Source organism: Trichechus manatus, unplaced genomic scaffold, assembly GCF_000243295.1.
Source record: "Trichechus manatus latirostris isolate Lorelei unplaced genomic scaffold, TriManLat1.0 scaffold00261, whole genome shotgun sequence".
Classification (NCBI taxonomy): Eukaryota; Metazoa; Chordata; class Mammalia; order Sirenia; family Trichechidae; genus Trichechus; species Trichechus manatus.
Window position 1 is genome coordinate 2,186,694 of NW_004444197.1, and position 15,495 is coordinate 2,202,188.

At 44.9% G+C, this 15,495-nt stretch overlaps 2 protein-coding genes across 3 annotated transcripts in view; both read left to right on the forward strand.

Moving 5' to 3' along the window:
• SCUBE3 (signal peptide, CUB domain and EGF like domain containing 3) overlaps nt 1-2,819 on the forward strand; it is a 37,217-nt gene extending 34,398 nt beyond the window's left edge. For both annotated transcript variants that reach the window (XM_012559538.1, XM_004389839.1), the window contains exon 22: nt 1,873-2,819. In XM_012559538.1, the coding sequence (XP_012414992.1) occupies nt 1,873-2,022 (150 nt within the window). In that variant the 3' untranslated portion in view covers nt 2,023-2,819. The remainder of the gene's footprint in view (nt 1-1,872) is intronic.
• A 9,832-nt stretch (nt 2,820-12,651) lies between these two features.
• ZNF76 (zinc finger protein 76) overlaps nt 12,652-15,495 on the forward strand; it is a 34,382-nt gene continuing 31,538 nt past the window's right edge. Inside the window, exon 1 of the mRNA XM_023724794.1 lies at nt 12,652-12,742. The gene's annotated coding sequence lies outside the window, so the exon portion shown is untranslated. The remainder of the gene's footprint in view (nt 12,743-15,495) is intronic.

Below are 15,495 nucleotides of genomic sequence, written 5' to 3' on the forward strand. Positions count from 1 at the left end.
TGGACTAAACCAAAGCTAAGAAGTTTCCTGAATACAGTCAAACACTTTGAGGGACAGAGCAGCAAGGGTAGGTGTCTGGGGATCATGCTTTTGGGGGATATCTAGGTCAATTGGCATAACAAAGCTTATTAAGAAAATGTTCTACATCCTACTTTGGTGACTGGTGTCTGGGGTCTTAAAAGCTTGCAAGCAGCCATCTAAGATGCATCAATTTGTCCCAACCACCTCGAGTAAAGGAGAATGAAGAACACCAAAGATACAAGGGAAGGATTAGCCCAAGAGACAGCAAGGGCCACATAAACCAGAGACTTCATCAGGCTGAGACCAGAACTAGATGGTGCCCAGCTACCACCAATGACTGCCCTGACTGGGAACACAACAGAGAGACCCTGATGGAGCAGAAGAAAGGTGGGGTGCAGAACTCAAGCTCTAATAAGACCAGACTTAATGGTCTGACTGAGACTGGAGGAACCCCGGAAAGCATGGCCTCCGGATTCTCTATCAGCCCAGAACTAAAACAATTTCCAAGGCCAACTCTTCAGACAGGGATTGGACTGGACTGTGGGATGTAAAGTGATACTCGTGAGGAGTGTGCCTCTTAGCTTAAGTAGATACAAGAGACTAAATGGGCAGCTTCTGTCCGGAGGTGAGCTGGGAAGGCAGAGAGGGTTTGGAGCTGGTTGAATGGACGTGGGGAATCGGGTGGAAAGGAGGAGTGTGCTGTCACAGTATGGGGAGAGCAATTAGGGTCACATAACAATGTATGTATACATTTTTGTATGGGAGACTAATTTGAAATGTAAACTTCATTTAAACTACAACAATAAACAAACAAACAAAAAGCCGGACTTACTGGCCTGACAGAGACTAGAGAAACCCCGAGAGTACAGTCCCCGGACACCCTTTTAGCTCAGTAACGAAGTCACTCCTGAGGTTCACCCTTCAGCCAAAGATTAGACAGACCCATAAAACAAAATGAGACTAAAGGGGCACACCAGCCCAAGGCAAGGACGAGCAGGCTGGAGGAGACAGGAAAGCCGGTAATAGAAACCCATGGTTGAGAAGGGACAGTGTTGACATGTTGTGGGGTTGTTAACCATTGTCATAAAACAATATGTGTACTGTTTAATGAGAAACTATTTGTCCTGTAAACCTTCATCTAAAGTACAATAAAAAAAGAACAAAAAATAAGGATATAGAAAATCTGAAAGAAAAAAAAAAGAACAGGGAGAAGGCCAGTGTGGCTCAGTGGAGTGAAAGGGGACTGGAGGGGGGCTAGTAGGAGAGGCAGCAGAGGACAGATCATATCCAGCCTAGGGTCTTAGGAAGGGACTCTGGCTTTACTCTCAGTGATACAAGAAACCAGAGAAGTGTTTTGAACAGATAGAGATGATCTGATTTAAAAACCAAAAACCTCACATTGGCTGCTGTGGGGCAGAACAGTCTGTAGAGGGGCAAGAGTAGAAGCATGGAAACCAGTTAGGAGGCTGTCGCAAAAGTCCGAGTCAGAGATGACCGTGGGCTGGACCAGGGTGGTAGGTGTGGAAATGGTGAGAAGTGGTCAGAGCCTGGATATATTTTGAAGGTGGAGTTGACAAGATTTGCTGTGGCTGTGAATAAAAGAGAAGAGTGAAGGATGACTCCAAATACTGAGGCCTGAACAATGGAAAAAGGGAGCAGTGACTGAGTTATATGATTTAAAGAAAGAGCAGGTGGTGGGGATGGGAATCCAGAGTTCACCTCTGGATATGTTCGGTTTGAGATGCCTATTACCCATCAAGAGGGGATGTTCAGTTGAGGCTGGTGTTCCTCTCCCCTCCCCCCACCCCCCACCAACACTGCATCTGACTTTGCCACTACCATTCTCTGCAGGACAAGAAGCTCATCAAGGCCTTCTTTGAGGTGCTGGCCCACCCCCAGAACTACTTCAAATACACAGAGAAGCACAAGGAGATGCTGCCAAAATCCTTCATCAAACTGCTCCGCTCCAAAGTTTCCAGCTTCCTGAGGCCCTACAAATAGTGTCCCTGACCCAGAGATCCCAGTTTTGAAGCTCCCAGACTCCTTAGCCCTCAGAGCTGGCAGCCCCCACCCACAGACAAGGAATTCTCTTCTCTCTCTTTTTAAAGAAGAAAAAAATCACTCTACAGACCAGGCACTCTCCCTTTCTGTCTCTAGTTTCCTCTCCTTGTCTCTCTCTGCCTCTTTTTTTCTCTCTCTCTCTGTCTGCTGTTTTCCTTTTTCCTACACACTCCCTGGGAAAGCCATTCAGTGCTGGCTCTATTCCCCCTGAGGGGTGAAAGAACAGTACCTCCTCCCCAACCAAACTGCCCATTTCACCAGCTCACATCGCTAGCCCCATCAGCTTAGAAGGGTGCGGGAGGCCCATGAAGGAAGTGGGTCTTGTGGGGGATGGGGAGGGGGACAAGGGGGCTGCTGCCATTATAGGGTTGTGCCTTGCTAGTCAGGAGCCAAAACGTCCCCTGGCTATGTCCCCCAGGGTGATTCTAACAGTCCAGACTCCTGCCAAAGAAGCCTTTGACTTACAGGCTTAATGCCGGCACCTCTGGAGCACATGGCTTGAGTCCTGGACCACCCACAGTTAGCCTTCTTGTCTGTACAGCAAATCTTCTTCCTTCCCCACATGTGTGCCTGGGGCCTACTCCATAAGGGCTTACAGATGACCCACACCACTGGGCTAGTGGACACTGGCTGAATGAGGAAGAGCAGCAGGCATTTACCACGGTGAATGTGCCGCTGTGGCTCTCCGAGAGAAAGACTATAGCGCGCTGAACAACAGAAACCAGGTTTTAAAGCATCACCAAAAAAAAAGAAGGAAAGAAAAGAAAACGTATCTAAAGCACTAGACTACAAGAACAATTGGAAGCCAGCCTCAAACACTAATCTCTTTTCCTACTTGTCTTCCTTGGCCCAGCCACCCCCTCACCCCAGCCCAAGTGCTCCCTAGGGGAGCCCTACTCCCCTTGCTAAGTGCTGTCCTTGAAGAAACATGGCTGCTGACCGGAAGCCAGCTTGGGCCTCGCCCCACAGTTGTCTTTCCCTTGTAACCCCAGGTGGCTTGTGGGCTCCACCAAAGAGGACCCCACTCGGCAGCCAGCCTAGAGCCGCCTACCTCTGGCCCCAGGCCATGGGCAGCAAGAGGAATGTGTGTGCACTTGGCGAGCCTTCTGCCCACCTTGTCCACATCTAATAAGTGCAATCATTTTGAGTAATTCTATGTTGTCTAGATGGAGGGATTTTTGTTTTCTGGTTTTTTGTTATTGTTTTGTTTTTTCCTCTATTAGAACAACCCTATTTATAGCTGCCCAAGAGAGAAGTGTGTGTGTTTGGAGTGGAAGAAAAAAGGTTTTGAATCCCATGAACCTTGAGTGCTGAAGCACCGGTCTCTTACTCCTCCACCAGTGGCCACCCAGACCTCTAGGGCCCTCAGCTGGGGTAACCCAGGGCTATAGCTCCAAGGCACCTGATGTGTAAGACAGGAATTCTGGGACTTGATGGAGCAGGAAGGAGAGAGACCTGTGTTTGCTAAACCAATCCTGCCATCCCTATGTCTCTCCATGGACTCAACATGGACCTCGTGACTGTGGAGGCCAATGGAACTGGTCAGAAATTTTCCACCCCAAGTAGGGAAAACCTCCATCTTTTCCCTTCTTCATCCTTTTTTCTCCTGATGTGCACTTCTCCAGCCTACAATGGAAGAGGATCAGGAGAAGCCACCTGGAGATGGGGTGTCTCAGGGCCTTGAGGCCAGAGACAAGGCTGTGGAAGCCAAGAATAGGACAGTTACCCAGGTATGAAGTTGAAGGCACTAGGTGTTTGCCTGACTTTGGCCACTCTGCCTATACCTTACCTGTCTGACATTCCCTCTCGGAATTGACTTCACGCCTAGCTTCCTCAACTACTGCTTTTCCAAGAGAAGAATCAAGTTCATGCCTAATCCCAGATGCTGCACACACTCCACCCTCAATCCAGCTGCTGCCTATGAAATCACTTTCCATCTCCTCCTTCCAGTTCCCTCAAAGCTGTAGTCTTAGTCAATCAAAGGCTACCACTTGACTCTTAAGAGTTCATTTCTTGGTGACTGTCCCAGGCTACTGTTCTCCCAAGAAACTCAACACTAAATAAAGGAGCCTGACCCCAACCCACCCTCTCTTGAGTAGCATTCACCAGCCAAAACGGCGTTAGTGGGTAACTAATGTCACAGCTAGATCCTCTCACATCATTAGCCAACACTACGACCCTTGGGGTTGTAGCTTGTTATCTGGCTGCCTTTGTCTCTCTGGGTCAGAGTTCTGCTATAAAGATGCAAAATGGCTGCTTCCAAACAAGGGAAATGGTTGTTTGGTAGGAGTGTCTGCACGTCCCAGAAAGTGCCATGAAAACTGCTTTAATCAACTTTTTCTACCAGGCACTGGGATTTCTGTTTCCTCTCTGCCATTTCATACCTCTTTTGGAAGGCCAAACAAGGTGCTTCTCAATTTATGCCTTCAAGGTCTGGCTTCTTTGCCTCCCTTTCCTGTCAGCCCACACATACACATAAACACACTTCTTCCGGTCATTTCTGCAAATGATTTCCACAGTATGGAAAGTAAAGACTACTAGGCTTCTTAAGACAGATCTTGGTAAGCAGGTGAAGACCTGATGTTGTACACCGAGTTTAATTCGGATCATCCAAATTGGGGGTTAAACCAAACAGTTTCTGCTGAACCCATGGAGGAAGCTAGCCCTGGGGCATCAAACTCAGGGCTAAGTGGACTGGAAATGAGGAATCAACACTCAGGGAGTCTCTAGGCCTTTACAGGCCAGAGAGAATAGGAGGTATTTTACCAGTGTAGGGAAGGTGGGAAAATGGTGTAAATGGGAACTCTTCATGAACCAGCCCAGAGGCCTCTCTGCAGGATGGGGTACTCATGGGTCATAGTGCTATGGGGCCTCATTCATTTTACTGCAAAACCTGCCCTGATCTGAGTCGCAATGGGAAGCCATTACCCAATGGCTCCAAGCGCCAGATGATACATATCAGGAAGGTACTTATATCCTTAGCAACCTGCTTATCCCTTTGCTTCTCTGCCCCCTTCTTTCTGTATTATCAGGCCAGGCCTATTCCCTAAACTTGAGAGAACTGAGTCAGGAGAAAACTAAGCAAAGCCTAGACTTGAGCTGCCCACCCCACATCTAGAAATCCCTGAATGCTAACATTGAGCTATGCCTGCTGTGATTTCCCCAGGATTTGGTCAGTTTGAAGTGGTGGCTCAGATTTGTTGCTGAAAGTTCAGTAATACAGTCCTGGCCTTTGGCCCTCATGAAACTTTTTAAATCTAAGAAATGTTCTCCATGTTTGGGGTGACTGGAGGGGATTAGGAGGTCATGTCTCAAAATGTCAGAAATGTTATAAAGCATTCAAACGTTTGTATTTGCTGCTTAACCTCAATATAACAGCCTAACTAGGGGAAGGGAGACACAGTGTAACTGACCATAAGCAGAAAATAATGTTAACCTGCCTGGTTTCCTTCTTAAGCACAGTAAGAGAAAAGTGAAAGCAAACACAAGGGTATCTTTAGATTTGACCTGTCTCAAAGGTAACACACCCTGTCCTTGGGCCATTATTTGGACTAGGATTCCTTTAAGAAAATATATAATTAGAGGGACTAGAACCCCCACTTCTGTTAATCAGCTTATCTAGACAACACAGGCTGTAGCAGTTTGAACAAACTGAAAATTTTATTCTGTGAGAGTTGAACTGAAATTTCAGAGAATCATCATCACCATGTGGGAGGCTTTTTTTTTTTAATGCAGAAGAAATCTCAAAATACTGTATTTATATCTGCCTTCCACCACTGACGACATAGTAAACATCTATACAATCAACAATAAACAGCAAATGATACAGTTCATAGAATATTTTGCACTTGGGGAAAAATATGTATCTGAACTTGTAAAAAGAAATGTTCGGATTTTGTATTGTCTTTTATTATTATTATTATTATTAAAATACTAAATGAAACTCCTCAACCTGGCATCTCTTCCTCTGTCTCAATAGCTTATCCTAGAGCTAGAAAAAGCCTTGAGCTGACAAAGTGTCTTCTGGCTTCCAGATACGACTTATCCAAGTTTTTCCGGATCCATCTTCTTCCTAGTGATTTTAGAATTTGAAAAGGCTCATCCCTTTGTCTATCTTTAAAAGCAGTATCAAGAATTATCTCCTGGGATGGGGAGGAGGGAGAGGTGTTTAGGGACCGGGATAAATTCAGAGCAATATTCGTCACCATAATGCAGTCCCCAAAAGCTCGCCAGGTCACAGGTGGCTCAGATACCTCCCTAATTAAGATGTCCCACTCTAGCAAAGTACAAGCACTGAGGGCCACTCAAGGTCATTTTTTTATATGCAGTACACTACTGGCCACCAAATGGTAGAATTCTGTAATACAGATCATTCAGCCATACCACCATCACTACTCCTACAGGGCATGGGACAACAATCTCCAATCTTTTGTAAATGAATGGTCCCAATTTCTAGGCTCAGAGATGATAGAAAAAACTTAGTTGTTGCAATTACATAACTCCCTGACATGAAATCTTATTAGGTTTAATATCTACACGATACAGCCATTTAAGAATATGACTTGAGGAACAATGAAAAATCTGCCTGATTAAAAAATACATTGGGTTGGCCTACCAGAATCCTGAACTTAAACTTTGCATCTATAATGAAAACAAGCACATTCATTCCACAAATGTTTACTGAGCTCCTATTATGTGTCAGCTATCATAGCTTGATAGCAATAGCCATGCTCAAGATCCATACTCCTCTTGTAACTTTCTGATTACAAATGATCATCCTACATAGATCTCCCAACAAGAGGGAGAATCCAGTCCACTTGGTGGCTTTGAGTGTAAATTAATTCACTGGCATTCTATTGTATACATTAACTTTCTGTGAGTTTGATTTTGTGTGATGAAACAGGAATACTTTTCTGTACACTGACAAAATCACATTTCTAGAACTGCAAAGCTGAAGACCATATCCAGGACCATAATAACTACACCAACTTAGGGTCATCCTATTTGACTTCTCTCCGAACTCTCTTCTATTACAAAAAACAGCCGTATTTTTTTTTTTAAATGTACTTCAGGTGGAGGCTTACAGAACAAATAGTTTCTCATGAAACAGTAGTACACATATTGTTTTATGACATTGGTTAACAACCCCACAACATGTCAACCCTCTAACTTCTCAACCTTTTTTTTTGGTGAAAATACACATAGCCAAAGATATACCATTTCAAAAATTTCTACATGCACAGTTCAGTGGCATTGACTACGCTCTTCCAATTGTGCTGCTATTCTCACTTAAGATGAAGGCTTACAGAACAAAACAGTTTCTCATTTAACAGTTACTACACATGTTGCCCTATGACAATGTTTAACAATCTCACAACACATCAACAGTATCCTTACTCAACCTTGGGTTCACTATCACCAGCTTCCTTGTCCCCTTCTGCCTTCTGGCCCTTGTCACTGGACTACTGTACCTCATTAGTCCCATTTGGTTTTACGGGGCTGTCCACTCCCAGGCTGAACAGTGAACCTCGGAGATAAATTCACCACTGAGCTAAAAGGATGTCTGGGGGCCATATTCTCAGGGTTTCTCCAGTCCCCTTTAGGCCAGTAAATCTGGTCTTCTTTTTGTGAGTTAGAATTATGTTCTACATCCTTCTCCAGCTCTGTCCAGAACCCTCTGTTGTGATCCTGGTCAGAGCAGTCAGTGGTGGTAGCCGGGCACCATCTAGCTGTACTGGACTCAGTCTCGTGGAGGCCTTGGTAGCTGTGGACCATTAGTCCCTTGGACTAATCTTTTCCTTGTATCCTGTTCTCTTCATTCTCCCTTGCTCCCGAAGGGATGAGACCAGTGGAGTATCTTAGATGGCCGCTCACAGGCTTTTAAGACCCGAGACACTACTCACCAAGGTAGAATGTAGAACATTGTCTTTATAAACTGTGTTATGCCAACTGAGCTAGATGTTCCCCGAGACCATGGTCCCCACAGCCCTCTGCCCAGCAGTTCAGTCCCTCAGGGAGTTTGGATGTGTCTATGGGGCTTCCATGACCTTTCCTTGTACAAGTTGTGCTAGTTTCCCCTGTATTGTGTACTGTCTCACCCTTCACCCAAGATACCACTTATCTATTGCCTATTTCTCCCCTACCCCTCCCACCCCTGGTAACCAACAAAGATTGTTACACTTTGTGTAAAACACCAGTCTTTTTCCTTACTTCCTATAATGGTGTCCCAGAATAATGTAGTCAGGGCTGTTGAAATATGGGTCTGCCTATTATCAGGCAGTCTTTAAAGTGGGGTACATAAAGACTTTTCCAAGAAAGACCTTCCAAGGGGGACATAGGCAAGGAAATCAATCTAAGGAGTTTTAAGGAATAAATTTTTAGATCCTTAACTTCCATGTGAAATCTTTCCTAAAACTAACCTGTCTGAGAGCCACTTGGTATATTCGTGCATACTCTCTATTCCACCTCCCCTTTCACCATAGTCGTCATCCCACTGTACAAAAGAAAGGCATATCCCTCACCTACACTAAATCTTGATGTTTGGCCCAGGGTGTAAAAGCCTGAGGAGTAGTGGGAAAGAGTTGTTTTTTTCCCCTCTTATAAATAATTCTGTTAAAGTTGAAGCTGTGCCAACAGTCCAGGGACAAGGACTAGAAGGCAGGAGGGGACAGGAAAGCTGGTATTAGGGAACCCAAGGTTGAGAAGGGACGGTGTTGACATGTCATGGGGTTGTTAACCATTGTCATAAAACAATATGTGTACCATTTAATAAGAAACTATTTGCTCTGTAAACCTTCATCTAAAGTATAATTAAACAAAAATTTTTTTTTTTTAAAAAAAGTTGAAGTTATGCCTAAGAACCAGGGTACTCTGGCCAATGTCAGGATGATTGGCATTAAGATATATGTAAAATGAGGCAGAGGGAGTGCCTCTGCCTCTTCTATTTTAGGACTACAGTTCAAGAATGTATTGCTTTTCAGGGAGAGTTCCCTGGGAACAAAGTAAAGAAAGCAGCAAATGCTAGAAAGGGCTTTTTTCACCTAAAGACAAGCAATTATTTTCAGTTCTCCTCAACTCTCATTCCTAAGACTTGTCATTAGTGGAAAAGAAAGCATCTTCAAACAGTCAAAGCAATATAGATTGGTAAGGCTGATTCTTTTAAATCTACCTTGAATGTTCTCAGAACTATGAAATTCTCCAAGATATACTGGATAAATCTGTAAATAGAAAATTTATGTGATTTCTTTCAGATTAGGTGTGCATGATTCATTATCAAATCATATCATAAAATATGCCCATTATAATCAATTCTCTTTTTATTTCATCTTATAAAACGTCTACTTTCTACCTCCCATTAACGAAAAATAAAATTGCTAGATGCTTAGCCCATTATTTCTTAGCAAATATACCTTTTCTTTTTACTAAAAACATTTTTTAAAAGAGTTTGATCATGAAGTCTAACAAAATTACTGGAGTTATTTCTGATTTTATACATGATTCTTATTTAATTTTTCCCAAATGCTGAACATCAGAGTTCAACATAAGCACACACACCCATTTACCAAGAGGATAACATACATTCTATTCTACTTCCCACTTAATAAATAAATTGATGAATTTAGCTATATATTATATGGCATTACTGCAAATTATATAATGAGAAATAGTACTATCTTGTTTTTACAGCCTATTAAAATATTAATAATAGATCTATATAATTTAATCTTAACCGATTTTTAGTAATCTATTTTACAAGCTGCAGTGTATAATTTTTTTCCAGTGGTTTTTATAATATTGCTTCAAATGAATATTAGCATATTTATTTGAATTGAAAAATAAAGTCAGACTTTTCCCCTGACAAAAACGAAGCCTGATTTGGCTGATTGGTTTGACACGAGTACTGGCTCTGCCAATTATGAAAATAGCAGATATTTTATGTATAACGAATAAGCTGAATCTACATTTTGATGTTTTAATAAAAAGATCCTGAAAACATGTAATTATAAAAGCATTTTATCATAAAATATTGTGTTAGAAAAAGAATATGAAATCAGTATCTGATTAACAGGGAAGGTGCCTCTGAATAAAAAGGTTAATAATTAATAATCATTTTTATAAGACTGAAACTGAGACTAATGATTGGATAACAAATCCTTTCGCAAGTTCAGTGGTTTCCAATTGTTTGCTTTTAATAAAATTAAAGAAGGGCTCTAGTTGATAGTAACTGGTAATAATAGTATTTAGTAATAGATAACTTTGTGATTGTTGGCATATAATTTACAAGTTCAAAGACTCAAAGGATACCATTGTAACAAATCTCTTCCTTTCCCAATTACTTATTTATGTAAACGAGGTTTCTCAATGCTATGCCTATAAAAATAAAAAACAGGTAGAGGATCGGTGTTGTACCTTATCTCCTTCTACTATTAGGTAATATTCATCCACGAATAACTGAAGCAGTTGGGAGAAAACACCATCTTTCTCATTAAGAGGAGCCCTGGTGGCACCGTGGTTAAGAGCTCAGCTGCTGACCAAAAGGTCGGCAGTTTGAATCCACCAGTTGCTCCTTGGAAACCCTATGGGGCAATTCTACTCTGTCCTATAGAGTCTTTATAAGTTGGAATCGACAACAGGTCTCTCTCTCAATCTTTATGGAAGCAGATCGCCATGTCTTTCTCCTGGCTGAGTGGGTTCGAACCGCCAACCTTTCAGTTAGCAGCCAAGTGCTTAACCATTGCACCACCAGGGCTTCTTTCTCCCCACCATTAGAATCTTATGACTTCAGACTCAGACACCGGCTTTCCAGAATTTTTGTTAAATATGTAATGGAACACGTGATTAGCCAATCAGATTAGGATCTGCAAGGAATGTGAGAAAGGACAGAAGTATCTTTGATTATGGAAAAATATCCTGAGTTCTATTCTCTGCTCTGTTTCTAACAGCAGTTTTTGCCAGGACAAGCTATTTATCATCTCTCTGCATCCATGAGAAATAACTTGTCAAACTCCCAACACAAAGGGACAGAAAGAGGGACCCATAGTGGTCAGACTGTTTATTTCTATACCAGGAGGTATATAAAGGATTGATTATTAATCACAGGCATGGGCCATCAACTGTCACTCATCGCCAACTTAAACTGGGAACCTGATGAGAATTCTTGCCCCAGGCCCACCTCTGGAAATGATGTGGCAAAACAAATAAAAAGATGGAGAAAAGGGTTGTTTAAGATTGAGAAGGGGTCTTTCTGGTAAAGCTCTTCAGATGGGGGAAGAGAGAAGCAGGATGTCTGTGTTACCAATGGCATTTTTAGCTATCATAGACCCCAAACCTAGTACTTTGTAAATGTTTCTACTGTATCGATATATTTCCTTTAAAATTTTTTTAAGTTAGTTTTGTTTTGTTGGGGGGGGGGTGGTACCTAAGAAACAAGTTAAAATTCGAAAGTCTAAAAGGATATAAAAGGAAGTTTCTCTCCCGCCTCATTCCCCCAGGTACCAGTTCCTCCTCTCCTTCGCAGTTCCTTATCTAACGCCCCTCCCTTTTTTTTTTTTTTTAGTAGTAATTTCTTTTTTTTTTTTTTAACCAAAAGCTCACTCCCAATTTTCCCTCAAACTTTTGAAAAATTCCCCAATTTGCTGGGAAGGAAAGCAGTAAAACAGCTTAGTTTTGTTCACTACTAAGCAAGCCGACAAAGGGGCTTGGTTTTGAGGCTGGGTGTGGGCTGATGCGGGAACGAGGGTGGGAGAACCTGAGAGTCAGGGCGCCTTCCCTAAGGGCGTAAGACCCTCACCGCTCCTCAATATCGTCATTTCAACAAGAAGCTACAGCCAGTAATACCTGCAATTGCTTCCTTCAGAGGGTTGGCTTGAAGATCAGTACGCAACGCCTGCAGACTACGCACAGAATAGCGCTTCAGGACTGTAAGGCGCAGTTCGCGCCGAAGGCGCGCCCGGGCTGACAGGAGGAAGCCTGGAGTCTCTGGGCCTTGAGGGGAGGGTCGGCAGCCCCACTGACGGCAGTGGGACCCCCGTGAACTTTTCCCTCATAACCTGCGCCTCCTGTCCTCCCCCGTTCTTGAAGCGCACACCTCGCCCGCAGGCAGCCAACGTGACGGCGCGGAACGCTCGGGGCCTGGGGCTCCTCCTCTGCCCCCTCCTCAGGCCTCAGGTGCAACAAGCCCCTCAGTGGGACAAGTAGCGGCTCCCGATTGCTATGGCAACGACCTGGCTGGGGAGCCACGACCCAGCCCGGACCAGGGCGTCGTGACGTCATCACGCCCTCCCCCGGGCGCTCAGCCCCGCGGGCCGTGCGTCACTCCGACAGGGGGACGGGGCGGAGCTCCAACAGGTTCCGTTCAGAGTCGGGGTGGCGGGGCTTCAGGGGCCCCGGAACCAGGATAAGTGGAGCAGCCACCGCGGTGAAGGGGGGTGTGAGGCGGGGCGGAGCGTGTACTGTATTTTCTATACGGGTTCCGGGGCCCCGTAGAGGCGCGTCGAGAGAAGAGGAAAGTGCAGCGGCCTTGGAACCTGGATATCGCGCGAGGCAAGCTGTGCGCGGGCGAGGGGGGGGGCTATGGCGCAGGCGGGTTGCGGGGCCGTCGCTGGTGGCGGGGCCCGGTGCATGGCGGTCTGTCGGCGGAGTCGGTCTCTGGGGCTGTCAGGTTGGTGGCTGTGGGAAGAGTGGGTCCACCGTGCTCAGGGCGGGGAGCTGGGCGGGCGCAGGTCCCCGGGAAGGTCCCGAGCCCGACGAGCCCACCTTTCTCCGGCCTTAGCTGGGCGGCCGGGCGGGCTGGAGAGCGGCCTGGCCCCTCCCCCACCCAGGGTCCCGGCCTGGTTCCTGTCCCTTCATTTGGCCCTGCGACTCCTCCCCCATGGTTCCCAAACCCTATCTTGTGACTACGCCTGCCTCCAGGTCTGTGACCTCACACCACACCCACTGACCCAAGACCTCACCAGGTAGCCCTCAGTTCTTATGCGTGGACTTTGCTAACCCAGGAATTCCCCCACCACCGCCCGGGGACCCACCAGCTCAGTGACTCACTCAGTTCCAGTCCAGTGACTCACAGGACCCCAAGATTCCCACATTCCTCCTTTGTGATCCCCAAACCTTCTTAGTGACCCCACACTATCCTGTATTCCCCACAAACTCAGTGACTCCCTCAAACATTTTCTGGCAACTGCTAAACCCAGCTGCAATAGTTTCCCACTCAGTCGTCTATACTACCCTCAGTATCTGATTGATAATTCATTCTTTGCCACATGATCGTCATTCCATGCTCCCCCTTCGTCCTAAAATCACCCTTAGAGACGTCCCTCTATGCACCCCCATTCCTGCATTGTCAATCAGCACATTACTTACAAGTGCCCCAGCACCATGCTAGTGCCACGGAGGATATAGAGATGAATATGCAGTAGTAATAATTAGAGGCATCAAAGAATTCTGGATTGACTGTGTTCAAGTCACAGCTCTGCAGCTGTAGTGCTTTAGGAACCTTGGAGAAGTCCCTTCCTCACACACTAGGCTTCAGTTTCTCTTCTGTATAGTGATGAGATTGGGTTAGGCCATGTCAGAGTTCCTTCCAGCTGTGTGAAATTCTTCGATTCCCAGTCAAGATAACTTGTTTACAATCATTTTTGCACCCCACCCCAGGGTCCACTTGCTTCATGAACCTTGTTCCCTCACGCCCCCCCCCATGACCCCTGACACACTTTTAATAATCCACACTCATTTCCCTTGATCAGGCCCTGTCAGTTATGTTTACAAAGCAGGAAAGCAGTGTTCTTCAATTCAAGACCTTGATGTCATAAGAAACCTGGGGTCCAGTTTGACTCTGGCCCTTTGGCTATGGGACCTTATGTGTATCCGTTAGCATGTCTGAGCTCTCAGTCTTCACATCTGTTAAGGGAGGATAATAGTAGTGTCTGAGATAATGCATGTTAAGCACTTGGCACCATGCCTGACACATGAGGGGCTCTTAAGTGTAAGCTGTTGTTATTACTGAGAAGCTCCTATGGGTCATACTCTGTCCTGGGGGCTAGGGATTCAACAGTGAACACATGGCCCATACCTTGCATTGTCTTTCTACCTCTGACCTCTTGAAATCTTTACCCTCTACTCATCTCTGCTGTGACCTCCCACTTCTCTGGTTTTTTATCCTGATGTCTCCTTAATAATGGTTGGCACTTACTGAACGTCTAATGTGTGCCAAGCTTTGTATATATAAAGTTTACCCTCTCAATAACCCCAAGAGGTAATTATTATTATATCCACCACCACGTCCCCTGTCTCATTTTGTTTGTTTGTTTGTTTTTAAATAGATGAAGAACATGAAACATAGCTTCTAAGAGCAGAGCTAGGATTTCAACCCACAGTCTTCAAATCCTGTGCTCTTTATTACCTTGTTATATTGCCTCTCTTGTCCCCCAAACTACCTGGTTTTCCATGTCATTCTTGGCCCCTTATTCCTTATTTTCTAGTACTTCCTAAGCCCAACGTCAATTCACCCCATGAGCCTCAGGGAATTTATTACCCTTTGCCCATGGCTTGGTGACTTCCTCATCCCATTGTTCATGACTTTTGGCCCCATATTCCCTGAGACTCCTGCACATTTGTACCTTAGTACCTCTCTTTATCCTTTGTTCAGATAGCCTCACATCCCATGAGTCCTTGGAGCTCCTGTGATCTCACTCACCCTGGGGTGTTTTTCACCTCACTGACATTTTACTCCTCATGCATTCATCCTGTTAAGTCCCTTACCTTCAGGAGTCCCTATACTCCAAAACCTTCTAGTCTGTTATTATTTCACTCTTATGATCCCTTCCTATTTTCAGTCTCTTCTCAGTGCTCTAGCTCTCCCCATCCCCTTCTGCTCTCCTCACCCACATCCTGTTACCTGAAACCTTCATCTGAATCACGCTTCATGTAGTGACCTCTTGATGTGCACAGCTTCAGTGATAGGAGCTTTTTCTGTCCCCACATGAACCCATCCTTCATAATCTATATACCCTCCCATTTCAGGATCCCTACTTTTCACACCCCTTTTCCAATTTCGGGTGAGATCTTACCTCTCTGATTCACAGATCTCATGGCATCTTCATAATTTTCTTCAGTGATTTCCTTTTCAAACCAGAATTGTCTTTCACCCTTTCCCCCTCCCTCTCTTTCACAAAAGGAGTCCTCGTGGTGCAGTAGTGAAAGAGCTCGCTGCTAATCCAAAGGTCAGAGGTTCGAAACCACCACTACTCCAGGGAGAAAGATGTGGCAGTTGGCTTCCATAAAGATTCACATCTTGAGTTGAAATCAACTCAGTGGTGGTGGGTTTGGCTTTAGTCTTTCCTGCATTTCCTTCTCTTGGCCAAAACCACCCTCACCTCACCAATCTTGATAACAAATTGATTCCCATATATACCTCCC